This window comes from Nerophis ophidion, linkage group LG08 (genome assembly GCF_033978795.1).
Source record: "Nerophis ophidion isolate RoL-2023_Sa linkage group LG08, RoL_Noph_v1.0, whole genome shotgun sequence".
NCBI classification, from domain to species: domain Eukaryota; kingdom Metazoa; phylum Chordata; class Actinopteri; order Syngnathiformes; family Syngnathidae; genus Nerophis; species Nerophis ophidion.
Window position 1 is genome coordinate 20,837,773 of NC_084618.1, and position 20,837 is coordinate 20,858,609.

The 20,837-nt window shown below is 39.2% G+C and overlaps 1 protein-coding gene across 1 annotated transcript in view; it reads right to left on the minus strand.

Annotated features, from left to right (window-relative positions):
• The window catches only part of LOC133557507 (allograft inflammatory factor 1-like), a 55,966-nt gene extending 36,742 nt beyond the window's left edge, over nucleotides 1–19,224 (minus strand). Inside the window, exons 1-3 of the mRNA XM_061907986.1 lie at nucleotides 19,048–19,224; nucleotides 18,858–18,919; nucleotides 7,136–7,202 (exon numbers count right to left, since the gene is read on the minus strand). Coding sequence (XP_061763970.1) covers nucleotides 7,136–7,202; nucleotides 18,858–18,919; nucleotides 19,048–19,072 — 154 coding nt within the window. The 5' untranslated portion in view covers nucleotides 19,073–19,224. The remainder of the gene's footprint in view (nucleotides 1–7,135; nucleotides 7,203–18,857; nucleotides 18,920–19,047) is intronic.
• Nucleotides 19,225–20,837: the final 1,613 nt, after the last annotated feature.

A 20,837-nucleotide genomic window follows, 5' to 3' on the forward strand; every position in this document is an offset into this window, starting at 1 on the left:
TCACTATATCTTGCTGTGGTATTCCCATTGTTTGTTTACATTGGCAGCACTGTATGACGTCACAGGGAAATGGCCAGTGGTTTCGAAGATAGCAAAAATAACGCACTTAAAGCTTTATTTAGGGATATTCTGAGACCGGTAATTTTTTTTTAAAAACTTCAAAAAATACAACAAGCCATTGGGAACTGATTTTTATTGTTTTTAACCCTTTTGAAATTGTGATAATGTTCCCCTTTAAGGATTTCTTTTTTTGTGAAGAAAAGTTTAGGATAAAGTTCATGAATCCAGATGGATCTCTATTACAATCCCCAAAGAGGGCACTTTAAGTTGATTACTTCTATGTGTAGAAATCTTTATTTATAATTGAATCACTTGTTTATTTTTAAGTTTTTAGTTATTTTGATATCTTTTTTTCCAAATAGTTCAAGAAAGATCACAAGTCAGCAATATTTTGCACTGTTATACAATGTAATAAATCGGAAACTGATGACATAGTGCTTTATTTTACTTCTTTATCTCTTTTTTTTTTAACCAAAAATTCTTTGCCTCGATTAGGGGGTACTTGAATTAAAAAGGTAGCTAATTGCTTAAAAAAGGTTGAGAACCACTATTCGAGCCGTCCATAGCGTTCTACTCGTACGGATTCGTCATTTATCACTCCCAGCAACATTTGTAAGTTTTACAATATCTATCCATCCATCCATCCATTTTCTACCGCTTGTCCCTCTCAGCTGCATTCTAGCGGAAGACAAGGAACACTCGCTGCACACTGTACAACCTACTAATAAAAGTTTCAATCAATCAATCAATCAAAAAAAACAAACAAAAACAAACTCCGGGTCTGTCTCATCCTAAAATGTGCAGCAAGTGAGAAACGAATCAATGTGCGTGAACTCACGGCTGAAATAATGCACCGGTATGCTTATTACCACAATTAGGTCATTGTACCGCCAAAGTTCTGCAAACAACAGGCGGTTAAAAAAAAAACGCCCTGCTGCATTCCTCCCATGCCGGACTAGGCCCCGAAAACTTCCACACAGAGGGAAAACACAATGCTTAAGACTGAAACTGTGTGAGCGTGTTTTCATATTTCTACTCTTCTTGAGACATCAACAAGGAAAAGTAGCTTCCACATGAGGACCGGTGAACAAATTAGGACATAAATCATTGTCCCAATATGGAAAACCATTGCATCTAATAGTGCCGTAGCACACTAGTCCGCTGTGAGATGCAGTCTGGTGTGCCGTGGGAGATTATCTAAAGTGACATATTTGGGTTAAAAACATGTTTTGCAAACCAGTAATTATAGTCTACAAATGATGTGTTGTTGTCGAGTGTCGGTGCTGTCTTGAGCTCGGCAGGGTAACCGCGTAATATTCTTCCATATCAGTAGGTGGCAGCCGGTAGCTAATTTCTTTGTAAATGCAGGTAAAAAGGTGTCATATTCTTAAACCAAAAATAAACCAAAGGTGAGTGCCCTTAAGAAAACGCATTGGCTTAGGGAAGGCTATGCAGAACGAAACTACATACCCCGTTTCCACATGAGTTGGGAAATTGTGTTAGATGTAAATATAAACAGAATACAATGATTTGCAAATCATTTTCAACCCATATTCAGTTGAATATGCTACAAAGACAACATATTTGATGTTCAAACTGATTAACATTTTTTTTTTTGTTTGCAAATAATCATTAACTTTAGAATTTGAAGCCAGCAACACGTGACAAAGAAGTTGGGAAAGGTGGCAATAAATACTGATAAAGTTGAAGAATGCTCATCAAACACTTATTTGGAACATCCTACAGGTGTGCAGGCTAATTGGGAACAGGTGGGTGCCATGATCCATCCATCCATCCATCCATTTTCTACCGCTTATTCCCTTTTGGGGTCGCGGGGGGCGCTGGCGCCTATCTCAGCTAGAATCGGGCGGAAGGCGGGGTACACCCTGGACAAGTCGCCACCCCATCGCAGGGCCAACACAGATAGACAGACAACATTCACACTCACATTCACACACTAGGGCCAATTTAGTGTTGCCAATCAACCTATCCCCTGCGATGGGGTGGCGACTTGTCCAGGGTGTACCCCGCCTTCCGCCCGATTGTAGCTGAGATAGGCGCCAGCGCCCCCCGCGACCCCAAAAAGGAATAAGCGGTAGAAATGGATGGATGGATGGATGGGTCATGGCACCCACCTGTTCCCAATTAGCCTGCAAACCTGTGGGATGTTCCAAATAAGTGTTTGATGAGCATTCTTCAACTTTATCAATATTTAATGCCACCTTTCCCAACTTTTTTGTCACGTGTTTGCAGGCTAATTGGGAACAGGTGGGTGCCATGACTGGGTATAAAAACAGCTTCCCAAAAAAATGCTCAGTCTTCCACAAGAAAGGATGGGGCGAGGTACACCCCTTTGTCCACAAATGCATGAGCAAATAATCAAACAGTGTAAGAACAACGTTTCTCGAAGTGCAATTGCAAGAAATTTAGGGATTTCAACATCTACGGTCCATAATATCATCAAAAGGTTCAGAGAATCTGGAGAAATCACTCCACGTAAGCGGCATGGCCTGAAACCAACATTGAATGACCGTGACCTTCAATCCCTCGGACGGCACTTTATCAAAAACCGACATCAATCTCTAAAGGATATCATCACATGGGCTCAGAAACACTTCAGAAAACCAATGTCACTAAATACAGTTTGTCGCTACATCTGTAAGTGCAAGTTAAAGCTCTACTATGCAAAGCGAAAGCCATTTATCAACAACATCCAGAAACGCCGCCCGCTTCTCTGGGCTTGAGATCATCTAAGATGGACTGATGCAAAGTGGAAAAGTGTTCTGTGGTCTGACGAGTCCACATTTCAAATTGTTTTTGGAAATATTCGACATTGTGTCATCCGGACCAAAGGGGAAGCGAACCATCCAGACTGTTATCGACGCAAAGTTCAAAAGCCAGCATATGTGATGGTATGGGGGTGCATTAGTGCCCAAAGCATGGGTAACTTCCACATCTTTGAAGGCACCATTAATGCCGAAAGGTACATACAGGTTTTGGAACAACATATGCTGCCCTCTAAGCGCCGTCTTTTTCATGGACGCCCCTGCTTATTTCAGCAAGACAATGCCAAGCCACATTCAGCACGTGTTACAACAACGTGGCTTCGTAAAAAAAAAAAAAAAAGAGTGCGGGTACTTTCCGGGCCCGCCTGCTGTCCAGAACTGTCTCCCATCGAAAATGTGTGGCACATTATGAAGCGTAAAATACGACAGCGGAGACCCCGGACTGTTGAACGACTGAAGCTCTAAATAAAACAAGAATGGGATAGAATTCCACTTTCAAAGCTTCAACAATTAGTTTCCTCAGTTCCTAAACGTTTATTGAGTGTTGTTAAAAGAAAAGGTGATGTAACACAGTGGTGAACATGCCTTTCCCAACTACTTTGGCACGTGTTGCAGCCATGAAATTCTAAGTTAATTATTTAAAAGAAATAAAATAAAGTTTAGGAGTTTGAACATCAAATATGTTGTCTTTGTAGTGCATTCAACTGAATATAGGTTGAAAAGGATTTGCAAATCATTGTATTCTGTTTATATTCACATCTAATACAATTTCCCAACTCATATGGAAAAAGGGTTTGAAAAACTGAACTGGCTACAAAGTAAACAAAAACAGAATGCTGGACGACAGCAACAACTTACTGTGAAGCAAAGACGGCGTGAACAATGTACAATCCGAACATGACCTGACAATCAACAATGTGCCCATAAAGAAGGATAAAAACCACTGAAATATTCTTGATTGCTAAAACAAAGCAGATGCGGGGAATACAAGACATGAAACTGCTACAGGAAAATACAAAAAAAAAGAGAAAAAGCCACCAAAATAGGAGCGCAAGACAAGAACTAAAACACTACACACAGGAAAACAGCAAAAAACTCCAAATAAGTCATGGCGTGAAGTGACAGGTGGTGACTTTGAGACAAGAGCTAGAGTGATGGATGCTTGGTTATGGTTTAAAGTCATATCCAACAATTGCGACGACGACTTTTTACTGTCAACTGAGTTTATGATTTCTGCTGGTGGTGTGCCTCCGGATTTTTTGAACGCACAAAATGTCACTTGGCTCAGAAAAATGCTGAAAAACACTAATAGAGAATGTCTCATTTGGTGGTGAAATCCATCAAAATAAGGGTGGTCCCTAAAGGAGTAATTTTTTCAAATTGACTGTGTGTCGGTTTTAAAAGTGCCCCCCCCCTCTGGTCAACATATGAAATAACAAGTGTGTGTAAGAAATTGAAATGCGCCACCTATGGCCAAAATTTATTACAAAAAACTAATTAAATATTTATTTAGAGACATACTGTAATAACATCAAGTAAATAATGAAGATTAAAACCAATTACAAACAAAAAAATCAACCAAAAAACTAAAAAAACTAAAAGCATACCTTTTTAATATTTGCATAGTTTGTATTAGGGTTTTACCGCGATACTAATAAATCATATTCGGTACTACACGGCCTCTGAAAAGTACCGGTCCGCCGCCACCCTTGTCGATACTACTATGATTACGTTGATATTTTTTAGCATCACAACATCTTCTTTCGTTTAAAAAAAAATGTATATTATGTTTATAAACTCGGGAAATATGTCCCTGGACACATGAGGACTTTGATTATGACCAATGTATGATCCTGTAACGACTTGGTATCGGATTGATACCCAAATTTGTGGTATCATCCAAAACTAATGAGTGATTATTACATTTTAACAGAAATGTATAAAGAATATGTTAAAAGAGAAAGTAAGCAGATATCAACAGTAAATGAACAAGTAGATTAATAATTCATTTTCTACCACTTGTTTTTAATAATTTTGACAAAATAATAGAATGATAAATGACAATACTGCAAACGTGAGCAGCTAAATTATTTGTTTGCTTACTTACTAATAAAAGAAAAGTTGTCTTGTATGTTTACTATTTTATTCAAGGACAAACTTGCAATAAGAAACGTATGTCTATTGTACCCTAAGATTTTTTGTTAAAATAAAGCCCAAAATGCAATTTTTTGGGTACCCTTTATTTAGAAAAGTACCGAAAAGTATCAAAAATAATTTTGGTTTCGGGACAACACTAGTTAGTATACATTATTAATATATCTAGAAAGGGGGGTCCTAAAGAGGTAGGCATTGTTCGGAGGTCTCAAGATTGTAGAAAATACAAGAATGTGTGTGTGTGTGTGTTCTGGCGATGCTGACTTAATGAGGACATAGCTCTATTTACACAGTCACCTTTCGGGGACTTCTGACGGTATGGGTACCAAAAAACAGGTCACCCTAAGGGAAATCTTTCTAAATGATAGTCAGATCCATTCTGAAGTGATTTTTAACCTTTGGCCCATAAAACATGTTAAATGGTTAGTTTGAGTGTGGGGCATTTGCACAGCACCCCCCTCATGGGGCTGTAGCTGGTACTGCACTCGCTGTTTTTTTTTAATTTTATTTTTTTAAATGGTCCTCTGTAGTCACGTACAAATGTGTATGAATTATGTAAAATGATTTAAGTTTGGTATTAACCCAAATTAACTCTTTTTTTCCCTAGGGTCCCCAGAAAGACTGAACAGCACATTACTTCATCAATCCAGAGATTTAAAGACGTGTGTGAGCTAACTGGGCAGGGGCCCTTTTACCTCATTTTTTTTTACACCTCCACAACCTGTAGAAAGGGTGGTCCCCACAAGTCATGATCAAAAACTCGATCCCCATTCTGAATGATAATCTGTATGTGTGTGTGTGTCTGTGTGTGTTCTGGCAATGCTGACTTAATGGGGACATCGCTCTGTTTACACAGTCACCTTTAGGGGATTTCTGACGGTATGGGGACCAAAAAACAGGTCCCCTAAAGGGAAACCTTTTTAAATGATATTCAGATCTATTCTGAGGGAAACCTTTTAAATGATAGTCAGATCCATTTTGACGTGATTTTTAAGCTTTGGCCCATAAAACATGTTGACTGGTTAGGGGTAGAAAAGCGCTATACAAGTACAACCCATTTATCATTTAGTTTGAGTGTAGGGCCTTTGCACAGCAGCCCCCCCATCGGTCTGTAGTTGGTACTGCACTCGCTGTTTTTTTTATTTTATATTTAAATGGTCCTCAGTAGTCACATACAAATTTGTATGAATTATGCAAAATTATTTAAGTTTGGTCCCCATGAACCATATTAACTTTTTCCCCAGGGTCCCCAGTAAGTCTGAACAGCACATTACTTCATCAATCCAGAGATTTAAAGACGTGTGTGAGCTAACTGGGCAGTGGCCATTTTACTTCATTTTTTTTTACGCCTCCACAACCTGTAGAAAGAATGCTCCCCACAAGTCACCATCAAAAACTTGGTCCCCATTCTGAATGATAATCTGCATGTGTGTGTGTGTGTGTGTTCTGGCAATGCTGACTTAATGGGGACATCGCTCTGTTTACACAGTCACCTTTAGGGGATTTCTGACGGTATGGGGACCAAAAAACAGGTCCCCTAAAGGGAAACCTTTCTAAATGATATTCAGATCTATTCTGAAGGAAACCTTTTTAAATGATAGTCAGATCCATTCTGACGTGATTTTTAAGCTTTGGGCCAAAAAACATGTTGACTGGTTAGGGGTAGAAAAGCGCTATACAAGTACAACCCATTTACCATTTACCATTTAGTTTGAGTGTGGGGCCTTTGCACAGCAGCCACCTCATCGGTCTGTAGTTGGTACCGCACTCTCTGTTTTTATTTCATTTTATATTTTAAATTGTCCTCAGTAGTCACATACAAATTTGTATGAATTATGCAAAATTATTTAAGTTTGGTCCCCATGAACCATATTAACTTTTTCCCCAGGGTCCCCAGTAAGTCTGAACAGCACATTACTTCATCAATCCAGAGATTTAAAGACATGTGTGAGCTAACTGGGCTGTGGCCATTTTACTTCATTTTTTTTTACGCCTCCACAACCTGTAGAAAGGGTGGTCCCCACAAGTCACGATCAAAAACTTAGTCCCTATTCCAAATGATAACCTGTGTGTGTGTGTCAATTAAAAGAGAAAACAAGCACATTCCATCATGTTCAATGGCTGCGTTTTCTCACTTTTGAAGCCCTCCAATTTATCAGCGAGGTCATCTTCATCCCTGTACTTCTGGTCTTCCAGGAATTCCTGGAGGGGGAGGCAAATTGAAAGGGTTAACGTCCAAAAGGGTAACAAAAACCAAAAAAAACGCACAAACAAAAAAAACACACAGTGAGTCACAGCAGTGACGCCGGATGATTGTCAAATCTCGCACGCCGGGTAGTGTGCGTGGAAAATAAAGTAGGACACCTCCAGAGGGTGTGAAGGAAATCAGGGGGAAAGAAGGGCCAGAAGGGATCCACACTGATGAAATTATAATGAAGCGATCCGCCATGTGGGAGTCGGCGTGGCGCAGAAAAGCGTCACATTCCCGTTTGACCTCTGCAAGTCTGCTGTCGCCGTGTTTAATTTAGCGGGACGAGTCACGAGCTCCGATCCATACGCAACGCATTTGAACAGGGATCCTTTTATAGGTCATCATGGCTCTGTGGTTATCATCACATTGGGAAACCAACTGCAAAAGCAGGTCAAACTAAAGGGAACAATATTGTTGTGTTCTCTAAATAGACAACGCTCACACACACACACTGGGAGTCAAATATATTGTACATACAAATACACATATACTCACATACACACCGTTATTCATACATACATACATACATACATACATACCTACGCTCCCACATACATACACAAGTACAGTACATACCTACATACTTAAAGTTCATACATCCACACGCACATTCACTGTACAAACATACATATACACACATGTACATATACATTCCCTGTACAAACATACATATACACATACATTCACTGTACAAACATACATGTACACACATGTACATATACATTCACTGGACAAACAAATATATACATACATTTACACATACATTCACTGTACAAACATACATATACACATACTGTACATACACATTCACTGTAAAACATACATATACACATACATTCACTGGACAAACATACATATACACATACATGTACATATACATTCCCTGTACAAACATACATATACACATACTGTACATATACATTCACTGTACAAACATACATATACACATACATGTACATATACATTCACTGGACAAACAAATATATACATACATATACATGTACTTTCACTGTACAAACATACATATACACATACTGTACGTATACATTCACTGTAAAACATACATATACACATACATTCACTGTACAAACATACATGTACATATACATTCCCTGTACAAACATACATATACACATACATTTACATTCACTGTACAAACATACATATACGCATACATGTACATATACATTCACTGTACAAACATACATATACGCATACATGTACATATACATTCACTGGACAAACATACATATACATTCACTGTACAAACATACATATACGCATACATGTACATATACATTCACTGTACAAACATACATATACACATACTGTACATATACATTCACTGTAAGACATACATATACACATACATTCACTGTACAAACATACATATACACATACTGTACATATACATTCCCTGTACAAACATACATATACACACACTGTACAAACATACATATACACACACTGTACATATACAGTACATTCAATGTACAAACATACATATACACATACTGTACATATACATTTACTGTACAAACATACATATACACATACATATACATACGTACACTCATGAACATAATGACGTTTCATCAAACATATATTAACGTTGTTGCCCGAGGGGAAACTGGGTAACACATGGCACACTGACAAAGCTTAACCAATTGTTACTATAACAATCTACAAGGTTAATATAGGTTGCTTCTCTTTCCTCTCCTCCATTTTTCTGCATTCTTTTGTATCTCTTGTTATCATTACATATATTTATTGTTGCATTTGAACAACTGCATTGTTGATTATGGAGGTCAATTATTGGTATTGTTCATTATCAATAGCGCTATTTCTTTTGGTATTTTTAATGCTCCATATGTAGTGTAATAATGCTCATTTTCATTTCTGTATTATCATTTATTCCACAAACTGCTTCTTTGCTATCACTTTTACCATCACATTTGTACACATCCTCTTTGCTGATGTTGTCTCTCTCTGTCTTATCCCTCTCGTGACCCCACAATTCCCCCCTCTCTCTTCCTTTTTTTCCTCATTCTATCCCCTCCTGCACCAAATGATAATATAAATGCATTTAATAAAGTCAAATACAAATAAGGCAACAAGAGAGGTATCCTACACTTCTCTTCTGTAAAGTAAATCTGAACAGCCGATATGGGCATCTACATCAACTATATGATTTGCCTGAGGAGCTGGACAGGACAAAAATAAATAAATAAATAAAAAAAATAGACTGTGCCCCAAAATTATAATCAATAAATGCCGCACCTCAAATGCGTCTACGTGGTTGCAATGACCCTTCACACTCTCCCATAAGCACATTATGATGGGACTGGGTGTGAATGAAAGTTGTCACAACAACACTGAAATTTGGGGAGCGAGTTTGACCGGCAGTAGTTCAAGGCAGGCGCATATTACATGCCGGCGGCTATTCAAGGAAATACGCTATACTAGATGTGATTTACAACCTTTTAGTTACATTATTACATTTTTTATGACAGTGTCATTCAAAACAGCATTCCTGTTATTGCAGAGGTGGATTTTTTTATTGTATCTCGTCATAATGCTTCAGGTGTGCCTCGTCCGGTGTGCAACAAGGACAGAGACACCTGTCTCCTTTGAATGCCTTTGTGATGTTTTAGTTCTGGAGCACTTTGAGGTTGTTTGTGTCTAAAGAACGATACAAATAACATCTACTATCATTACTATTGTTATTATTATTATTATAGAGAAGAATGCCCATGTTGTCCTGGGTGGACATGTTAATATTGTGTCACGGAGTGGAAGCAGCGTATGGATTTAGGCGACTATTATTAGAGTGAGCGGCTTAGAGCGCTCGGCTTCATTCATGATGGTGATGATGATGAGCACGTTGATTTGAAAAAGGCTGCAGAGGAATGCACTATCTGGCCTCGACCTGCTTTCCACGTCCTCACAGTGGGGGGTTTGATAATGGGCACAAATAAATAGGGTTTAAATCAATTAATGTTTTTATTATGCTCCTTACTGGTAGACTACACATGATACTGTTCTGCTTTAAAGCAACTTCCAATGTTCTCATAATACTCTTTTGCCCATTTTCCAACACAATACCAATCTTGGAGGCTTGTGTAAATACTGATAAGGTATCGGCACGGATCATAAATACTTTTATGTTGTAGTTTGGAATGTTAGAAAAGGCTTGACCAATTACTCCAACACAGAACAATAGTCGGCATGAAAAACACTAACCTATTTATTATGAACTGTCACTGTCAACACATTGAGAGAAAATAATTGTTTGGGGGGGGGGGGGGGGGGGGGGGCCAAGGTGTATGTGTGAATGAATGAAAATGATATGTACAGATTTAAATGTAAAAATCCGTATGTGTGTGAGGGTCCCTTTTTTCCTCCAGGAACATTAATACCAAAAGTCACAATGTCCGATCGAATTCTAAAAAAGTTATGATACATCACCTCAAGAAAAAAAAAAACGGAATGGAAATTACAGTTTTATAAATGGGTTGTAATTGTATAGCGCTTTTCTACCTTCAAGGTACTCAAAGCGCTTTGACACTACTTCCACATTTACCCACTCACACACACATTCACACACTGATGGAGGGAGCTGCCATGCAAGGCGCTGATCAGCAAACCATCAGGAGCAAGGGTGAAGTGTCTTGCTCAGGACACGACGGACGTGGCAAGGTTTGTACTAGGTAGGGATTGAACCAGGGACCCTCAGGTTACGCACGGTCACCCTCCCACTGCGCCACGTCGTCCCTATACTCAATGTGGAACCCAGAATGTTCATTAAAATAAAGAAAGTGGGATATTAACTCTATATATTATATATAAATGATAAATGGGTTGTACTTGTATAGCGCTTTTCTACCTTCAAGGTACTCAAAGCGCTTTGACACTACTTCCACATTTACCCATTCACACACACATTCACACACTGATGGAGGGAGCTGCCATGCAAGGCGCCAACCAGCACCCATCAGGAGCAAGGGTGAAGTGTCTTGCTCGGGACACAACGGAAGTGACGAAGTTGGTTCTAGGTGGGATTTGAACCAGTGACCCTCGGGTTGCGCACGGCCACTCTCCCCTCTGCGCCACGCCGTCCCATATCTATATATATATATACATATGTAGAAAATGGATGGATATATATATATATATATATATCCATCCATCCATTTTCTAAATGGATGGATATATATTACATATATATATATATATATATCCATCCATCCATTTTCTACCGCTTATTCCCTTTCGGGGTTGCGGGGAGCGCTGGCGCCTATCTCAGCTACAATCGGGCGGAAGGCGGGGTACACCCTGGACAAGTCGCCACCTCATCGCAGGGCCAACACAGATAGACAGACAACATTCACACTCACATTCGCACACTAGGGCCAATTTAGTGTTGCCAATCAACCTATCCCCAGGTGCATGTCTTTGGAAGTGGGAGGAAGCCGGAGTACCCGGAGGGAACCCACGCATTCACGGGGAGAACATGCAAACTCCACACAGAAAGATCCCGAGCTTGGATTTGAACCCAGGACTGCAGGACCTTCGTATTGTGAGGCAGACGCACTAACCCCTCTGCCACCGTGAAGCCCTATACATATACATATACATATACATATATATATATATATATATATATATATATATATATATATATATATATATATATATATATATATAGTATTTTTCAGAGTATAAGTCGCACCTGCCAAAAGTGCATATTAAAGGCCTACTGAAACCCACTACTACCCACCACGCAGTCTGATAGTTTATATATCAATAATGAAATATTAACATTGCAACACATGCCAATAAGGCCTTTTTAGTTTACTAAATTATAATTTTAAATTTCCCGGGAGTTTCGTCTTCGAAACGTCGTGTAATGATGACGTGTACACAAGATGTCACAAGTTTTTAGGAAGTATGAGCGCTGCGCACACACACAGCTAAAAGTCGTCTGCTTTAACGGCATAATTATACAGTGTTTTGGACATCTGTGTTGCTGAATCCTTTGCAATTTGTTCAATTAATATTGGAGAAGTCACAGTAGAAAGATGGAGTTGGGTAGCTTTAGCCACACAAAGACACGGTGATTCCTTGTTTAAAATTCCTGGAGGTGAAACTTTCCTATGGATCAAGCGGACATGGATCCCGACCACATGTCAACCAGCAGGTTCCGGTGAGAAAATTGTGGTTAAAAAGTCAGTTTTCTTGTTTACATTCCCGAAATTGGAGCTTTACTATGGAGCAGAGCGGTCAAGCGATCATGGTTCCCGACCACATGTCAACCGATAGGTTTCGGTGAGAAAATTGTGGTAATAAGTCAGCTCTTACAGTGGGCGGAGCTTGCGTCCTTCATCGTGCACCTGTCTTGCTTCCTCCGACCGGCCGCCCCCGAACGCGGAATGTTTCCACCGTGGAGAAGGGGAATAAAAGCTTTGCCTCGTCGAGAAACGTATCTTCCCCTCAGAGACACTGGCGGTCCCCACACTCGTGGCCACACCACTCCGACTTTCAGGTGCGACAGTATAATCTCACCACAACACTAGTAACACAATAAGCAGATAAGGGATTTTCCAGAATTGTCCTAGTAAATGTGTCTAATAACATCTGAATCACTCCCACTGCCCTTTCTTTTTTTTTTTCTAGTCCTTCACTCTCACTATCCTCATCCACAAATCTTTCATCCTCGCTCAAATTAATGGGGAAATCGTCGCTTTCTCGGTCCGAATCGCTCTCGCTGCTTGTGGCCATGATTGTAAACAATGTGAGGATGTGAGGAGCTCCACAACCCGTGACGTCACGTGCACATCGTCTGCAGGCAAGGCTTTTTTATTAGCGACCAAAAGTTGCAAACTTTATCGTGGATGTTCTCTACAAAATCCTTTCAGCAAAAATATGGCAATATCGCGAAATGATCAAGTATGACACATAGAATGGATCTGCTATCCCCGTTTAAATAAGAAAATCTCCTTTCAGTAGGCCTATAAAGAAGGAAAAAACATATATAAGTCGCACTGGAGTATAAGTCGCATTTTTTGGGGGAAATGTATTTGATAAAACCCAACACCAAGAATAGACATTTGAAAGGTGATTTAAAATAAATAAAGAATAGTGAACAACAGGCTGAATAAGTGTATGTTATATGATGCATAAATAACCAACTGAAAAGGTGCCTGCTATGTTAACATAACATATTGTGAATTTTGTGAATTATATTTACATAGCGCTTTTCTCTAGTGACTCAAAGCGCTTTACATAGTGAAACCCAATATCTAAGTTACATTTAAACCAGTGTGGGTGTCACTGGGAGCAGGTGGGTAAAGTGTCTTGCCCAAGGACACAACGGCATTGACTGGGATGGCAGAGGTGGGAATCGAACCTGCAACCCTCAAGTTGCTGGCACGGCCGCTCTACCAACCGAGCTAAACCGCTTATTATGGTAAGAGTCATTCAAATAACTATAACATATAGAACATGCTATAGGTTTACCAAACAATCTGCAGGGTTTCCCCACACGAAAGAATTACGGCCGCCACAAATAAAAAAAATTAAAAATATAAAAATTTAAAAAAATATATATATATTTTTTCCCCCCGGCTTTTGACTAGCTCGACTGCTCATAAAAGCAATGGGACTCTGTCTGTGAATAGAGCTTGTAGTTACATACTATATAAATATGTAAATATTATATAAATATGTATATAAATATGTACATAAAGTGTTCTTCTTGGTCATCGCCGCCGCCGCCTGTCCCCCCCAAGCCCCTCTGCCACCCCCCCATCTCTCCCGCCGCCCGACCACAAATAGATGCCTGACCTGTGGGAAACAATGATCTGTCACTCCTAATCGATAAAACCCATGAAATCTTTTACGTCTAGTCTCTTACGTGAATGAGCTAAATAATATTATTTGATTTTTCATGGTGATGTGTTAATAATTTCACATATGTCGCTCCTAAATATAAATCGCACTCTCGATCAAACTATGAAAAAAAAACTGCGACTTATAGTCCGAAAAATACGGTAAATAGTCATGAAAATAAAGAAAACACATTGAATGAGAAGGTGTGTCCAAACTTTCGGCCTGTACTGCAAGTCGACATTAAAACGCACACACAGATTACGATACGGACACCCAAATTAGTGCACAGACAAGTACATGGGATTACAGACGCACAGCTCATGACACATTCGCAAATAGCTTACACTTCCGTCACTCTTCCCCGACAATACATCCACACACGTGATAACGTATTTTTCGGACTATAAGTCGCAGTTTTTTTCATAGTTTAGCCGGGGGTGCGGCTTATACTCAGGAGCGACTTATGTGTGAAATTATTAACACATTATAGTAAAATATCAAATTATGTTATTTATCCCATTCGCGGAAGAGACGAAGAAAATGTCAGCAATCATCACACACACATCAGCCAATAAGAATTCGGCGGGGGAGGGTCTTGGCCGAAGTGCATTGTGGGTCATGGAATGCTAACTGCTATATGCTACGGCTTATATTCAGGAGCGACTTATGTGTGAAATTATTAACACGTTATAGTAAAATATCAAATTATGTTATTTATCCCATTCGCGGAAGAGACGAAGAAAATGTCAGCAATCGTCACACACACATCAGCCAATAAGAATTCGGCGGGGGAGGGTCATGGCCGAAGTGCATTGTGGGTCATGGAATGCTAACTGCTATATGCTACATGCTACGGCTTATACTCAGGAGCGACTTATGTGTGAAATTATTAACACATTATAGTAAAATATCAAATTATGTTATTTATCCCATTCGCGGAAGAGACGAAGAAAATGTCAGCAATCGTCACACACACATCAGCCAATAAGAATTCGGCGGGGGAGGGTTATGGCCGAAGTGCATTGTGGGTCATGGAATGCTAACTGCTATATGCTACGTCTTATACTCAGGAGCGACTTATGTGTGAAATTATTAACACATTATAGTAAAATATCAAATTATGTTATTTATCCCATTCGCGGAAGAGACGAAGAAAATGTCAGCAATCGTCACACACACATCAGCCAATAAGAATTCGGCGGGGGAGGGTTATGGCCGAAGTGCATTGTGGGTCATGGAATGCTAACTGCTATATGCTACGGCTTATACTCAGGAGCGACTTATGTGTGAAATTATTAACACATTATAGTAAAATATCAAATTATGTTATTTATCCCATTCGCGGAAGAGACGAAGAAAATGTCAGCAATCGTCACACACACGTCAGCCAATAAGAATTCGGCGGGGGAGGGTCATGGCCGAAGTGCATTGTGGGTCATGGAATGCTAACTGCTATATGCTACATGCTACTGCCGTAGCTAATAAAGTGGATCATTTCATCGTTGGCGGTAAGTTATAAAAACTGAGAAGGGCTGAACAAAAATGGCACCGAAAAGGAAATCATGTACTGCAGATGAGGGTGTAGCCCACCTCTCACGCCCAAAGTCAGCTGAGATTGTTCACCAGCTCAACGCTGTCCCGAGCGACAAAATGCATGCCACCAAATAACAGCGGACGTGGCAGCTGGCGGACAAAGAGCTCGTTGAGACGCTCCATCACCTGTTCTCACATGTCCTCTGTGCAGGTGGAGCCGGACTGTCTGTCCGGGCTCCAGTACTCTGTAATGCCCTTCTGGTAACAGTTAGAGATGCTACCTCAGTAGAAGCATTTAAGTCCCATCTTAAAACTCATTTGTATACTCTAGCCTTTAAATAGACACCCGTTTTCGACCAGTTTATCTGCCGTCTCTTTTCTGCTCTGAGAGGTGAAGGGTGGGGGGCACAGATTCGGTGACCACCGTGCATCAGTTGGGGACGTCTCTGCACTGTTGACTTGTCTCCACTCAAGAGGATCTCCTGCGGGCCCCACTATGGACTGGACACTCACACTATTATGTTAGCTCCACTATGGACTGGACTCTCACACTTTGACATTAGATGCAGTATGGACTGGACTCTCACACTATCATGCTAGACCCATTATGGACTGGACTCTCACACTATTATGCTAGACCCACAATGGACTGGACTCTCACATTATGCTAGATCCACTATGGACTGGACTACGGACTACACTCTCACACTTTTAACCAGATCCACTATGGACTGGCCTCTTACACTATTAATTAGATCCACTATGGACTGGACTCTCACAGTATTATGCTTGATCCACTATGGACTGGACCCTCACAATATCAACTAAATCCAATATGGACTGGACTGTCACAATATCAACTAGATCCCCTATGGACTGGACTCTCACACTATTAAGTAGATCCACTACGGACTGAACTCTCACACTATTAACTCGATCCACTATGGACTGGACTCTCACTATATTAACTAGATCCACTATGGACTGGACTCTCACAATATCAACTAGATCCACTATGGACTGGACTCTCACTATTATGTTAGATCCACTAAGGACTGGACTCTCACACTAATATGTTAGATCCACTATGGACTGGACTCTCACACTATTAACTAGATCCACTATGGACTGGACTCTCACACCATTAACTAGATCCACAATGGACTGAACTTTCACAAAATTAACCAAATCCACTATGGACTGGACTCTCATACCATTATGTTAGATCCACTATGGACTGGACCATCACATTATCAACTAGATCCACTACAGATCGGACTCTCACACTATTAACTAAATCAACTATGGACTGGACCCTCAAACTATTAACTAAATCCACTATGGTCTGGACTCTCACACTATTAAGTAGATCCACTAAGGACTGGACTCTCACACTATTAAGAAGATCCACTACGGACTGAACTCTCACACTATTAACTAGATCCGCTATGGACTGAACTCTCACACTATTAACTAGATCCACTATGGACTGGACTCTCACACTATTAAGTAGATCCACTATGGACTGGACTCTCACACTATTAACTAGATGCACTACGGACTGGACTCTCACACTATTAGCTAGATCCACTATGGACTGGACTCTCACTACATTAACTAGATCCACTATGGAATTGACTCTCACAATATCAACTAGATCCACTATGGACTGGACTCTCACTATTATGTTAGACCCACTAAGGACTGGAATATCACACTATTATGTTAGATCCACTATGGAATGGACTCTCACACTATTATGTTAGATCCACTATGGACTGGACTCTCACACTATTATGTTAGATCCACTATGGACTGGACTCTCACACCATTACGTTAGATCCACTATGGACTGGACCATCACACTATCAACTAGATCCACTACAGATTGGACTCTCACACTATTAACTAGATCCACTGTGGTCTGGACTCTCACACTATTAAGTAGATCCACTATGGACTGGACTCTCACACTATTAAGTAGATCCACTATGGACTGAACTCTCCCACTATTAACTAGATCTGCTATGGACTGAACTCTCACACTATTAACTCGATCCACTATGGACTGGACTCTCACTGTATTAACTCGATCCACTATGGACTGGACTCTCACAATATCAACTAGATCCACTATGGACTAGACTCTCACTATTATGTTAGATCCACTAAGGACTGGAATCTCACACTATTATGTTAGATCCACTATGGACTGGACTCTCACACTATTAACTTGATCCACTATGGACTGGACTCTCACACTATTAACTTGATCCACTATGGACTGGACTCTCACACCATTAACTAGATCCACAATGGACTGAACTCTCACAACATTAACCAAATCCACTATGGACTGGACTCTCACACTACTAAGTAGATCCACTACGGACTGAACTCTCACACTATTAACTAGATCCGCTATGGACTGGACTCTCACAATATCAACTAGATCCACTATAGACTGGACTCCCACACTATTAACTAGATTCACTACGGACGGAACTCTCACAATATCAACTTAGTCCACTATGGACTGGACTCTCACAATATTATGCTAGATCCACAATGGACTAGACTTTCACACTATTAACTAGATCCACTATGGACTGGAATCTAACCGTATTAACTAGATCCACTATGGACTGGACTCTCACAATATTACACTAGATCCACTATGGACTAGACTCTCACACTATTAACTAGATCCACCACGGACGGGACTCTCACAATATCATCTACGTCCACTTTGGACTGGACTCTCACACTACTAACTAGATCACTATGGATTGGACTCTCACATTAATACCTAAATCCACTATGGACTGGACTCTCACACTATCAACTAGATCCACTATGGATGGTTTCTCATTGTCATCCCATTGGTTTTGAGTTTTTCCTTGCCCTGATGTGGGACTTGAGCCAGGTTGCGGCTCGTGCAGTCCTTTGAGACACTTGTGATTTAGGGCTATACAAGTCAACTTTGATTGATTGATTGATTGATTGACGGTGGAGCCTCGCTCCAACTTCCGGAAGCTTCCCGCCGATAATAAAGGGATCGATATCACCACACGACTGAATTGACAAGACAGTATCGGTGCTGTTTTAGGGCATTGTTCCATTGTCAAGTGCACCCTCCACCATCATCCATTAAAAAATATATATAAAAATAAACCACATACCTTGTTTATTTCCTCCAGTTTCTGCCTTTGTTGCTCCTTTAAAAGTCCGAATGTTTTCCCTCCTAAAACAGAGGACAAAAGATCAATAGGGACGAGGACTAGCTTGAATGGAGGCTACACACGCGTCAAGCTAGCTGCAAATAGAACTAAAAAAAAACACAAAATAAAGGCGGTGTTCTTTTTATTTTACCTTGGGTGTTTTTATTCGACGGCATCCCTGCGGCTTCTCGGAGTGGAGTTTGCTTCCAGTGGCGGGTTAAGGTTGCCGAGCCGAGGAGGCAAGTGTGCGGCGGATGCTCCGGTGGCTCTCAGGCAGTCTGGAACTCTGGAGGCGGCCACCGGGCACTGAGGTCTAATCCAGCGCCGGCATCACATCCGGCGTGGAGTTTCCAAATAAAACCACCGGAAGTTTCACCTTCCCGTGTTTATGAACAACGGCGGAGTAGGATAGTTATCTAGTAGTAATTATACATGCTTGAAATGTAGAATGTTCTATTTTAAAAAAGAAAAAAAAAGACGTCCTATCACATAAAAAATTGAAAATGTGGCTTATTAAATCAAATCAAATGAACTTTATTTATAAAGCATATTTAATATTTACCACCGATGTAGCCAAAGTGCAGTACAATAGGTAGGTTAAAAAGATAACACAAGAAAAACGAGCAAACACAACACAACACAAACAGAGCACGATTAAAAAAGTTTAATAAAATAAGTAAATAAAAAGTATAAAATAAAATACAAATCAACGCCTACAGCTGCCAGCACTAAAACATGAGCCAGTTTTGATGCTAAGATAAATGTTGTGTTGTATCTTTTTTGCCATATTGTAAATGTATTGTGTTTTTATTTTTTTATTTTTTTTATTTTGTAATTGTACTGCCTTTTTTTTACATCATGAGGCCGACAGAAGAAAACTAGCCTTCTGGCTGATTTTGGATTTTTTTTTAAAAAACCATGTGTGGTCATGTGTTTTATGAAATTGCATTGTCTCCTTTGAAATAAACTAATCTAAAATCTACTCTATAAGGTTTTATTTTGAAATGGGAAGTTCCCCCTCATGGCGAGGTAAACAATGTCTCGCGCTTGCCATCATGTGGTGTTTTGACCTCACTACATCTTGGAGGAAACTATTACTGTACAATAGATATCAATTAAAAACGTTTAGTTTATTGTTTAGAGTAAAACCGAGTCACAATATATTGGATTTATGTTTTGTTTTGGTGTGTTCCCACTTCTTATTATTAACATGTTTTTGTCTAAAAATTTTAGTTTTTATGTTACTATTGTGTTAATATTCAAAACAACACCCCTCCATTCCCATATCAAAATCACCCCAAACGTCCCCTGTTATTTTGTACTAAATGTTTGTGCTAAAAAACGTTTTGTACTCCCCATATATATATATATAAATATATATATACACGCCCCCCGCGACCCCGAAAGGGAATAAGCGGTAGAAAATGGATGGATGGATGGATATATATATATATATATATATATATGAGAAAAACAGCGATAAAAGCCCCAAAACAAACCAAAGTAATAATAATATTAACAAATAAATCAATACAATTTTTTTTCTACGTATAAAAATGTTTATATATATATATATACATATGTATACATATATATATATATATATATATAAATATATATATATATATGTGTATATATATACACGTATATATATATATATATACATATATATATATATATATATATATACACGTATATATATATATATATATATATACATATATATATACACACGTATAATACACACATATATATATATATATATATATATATATATATATATATACAATATTAATAAAAATAAAATAAAATAATTAACAGATGTGAAACAATAAAATAAAAAAAATAAAAAAATAAAAAAAAAAATATATATATATATTATACACTAAAATTATACATAAATAAAAAAAATATAAACAGATAGGAAATTTGAAATATACA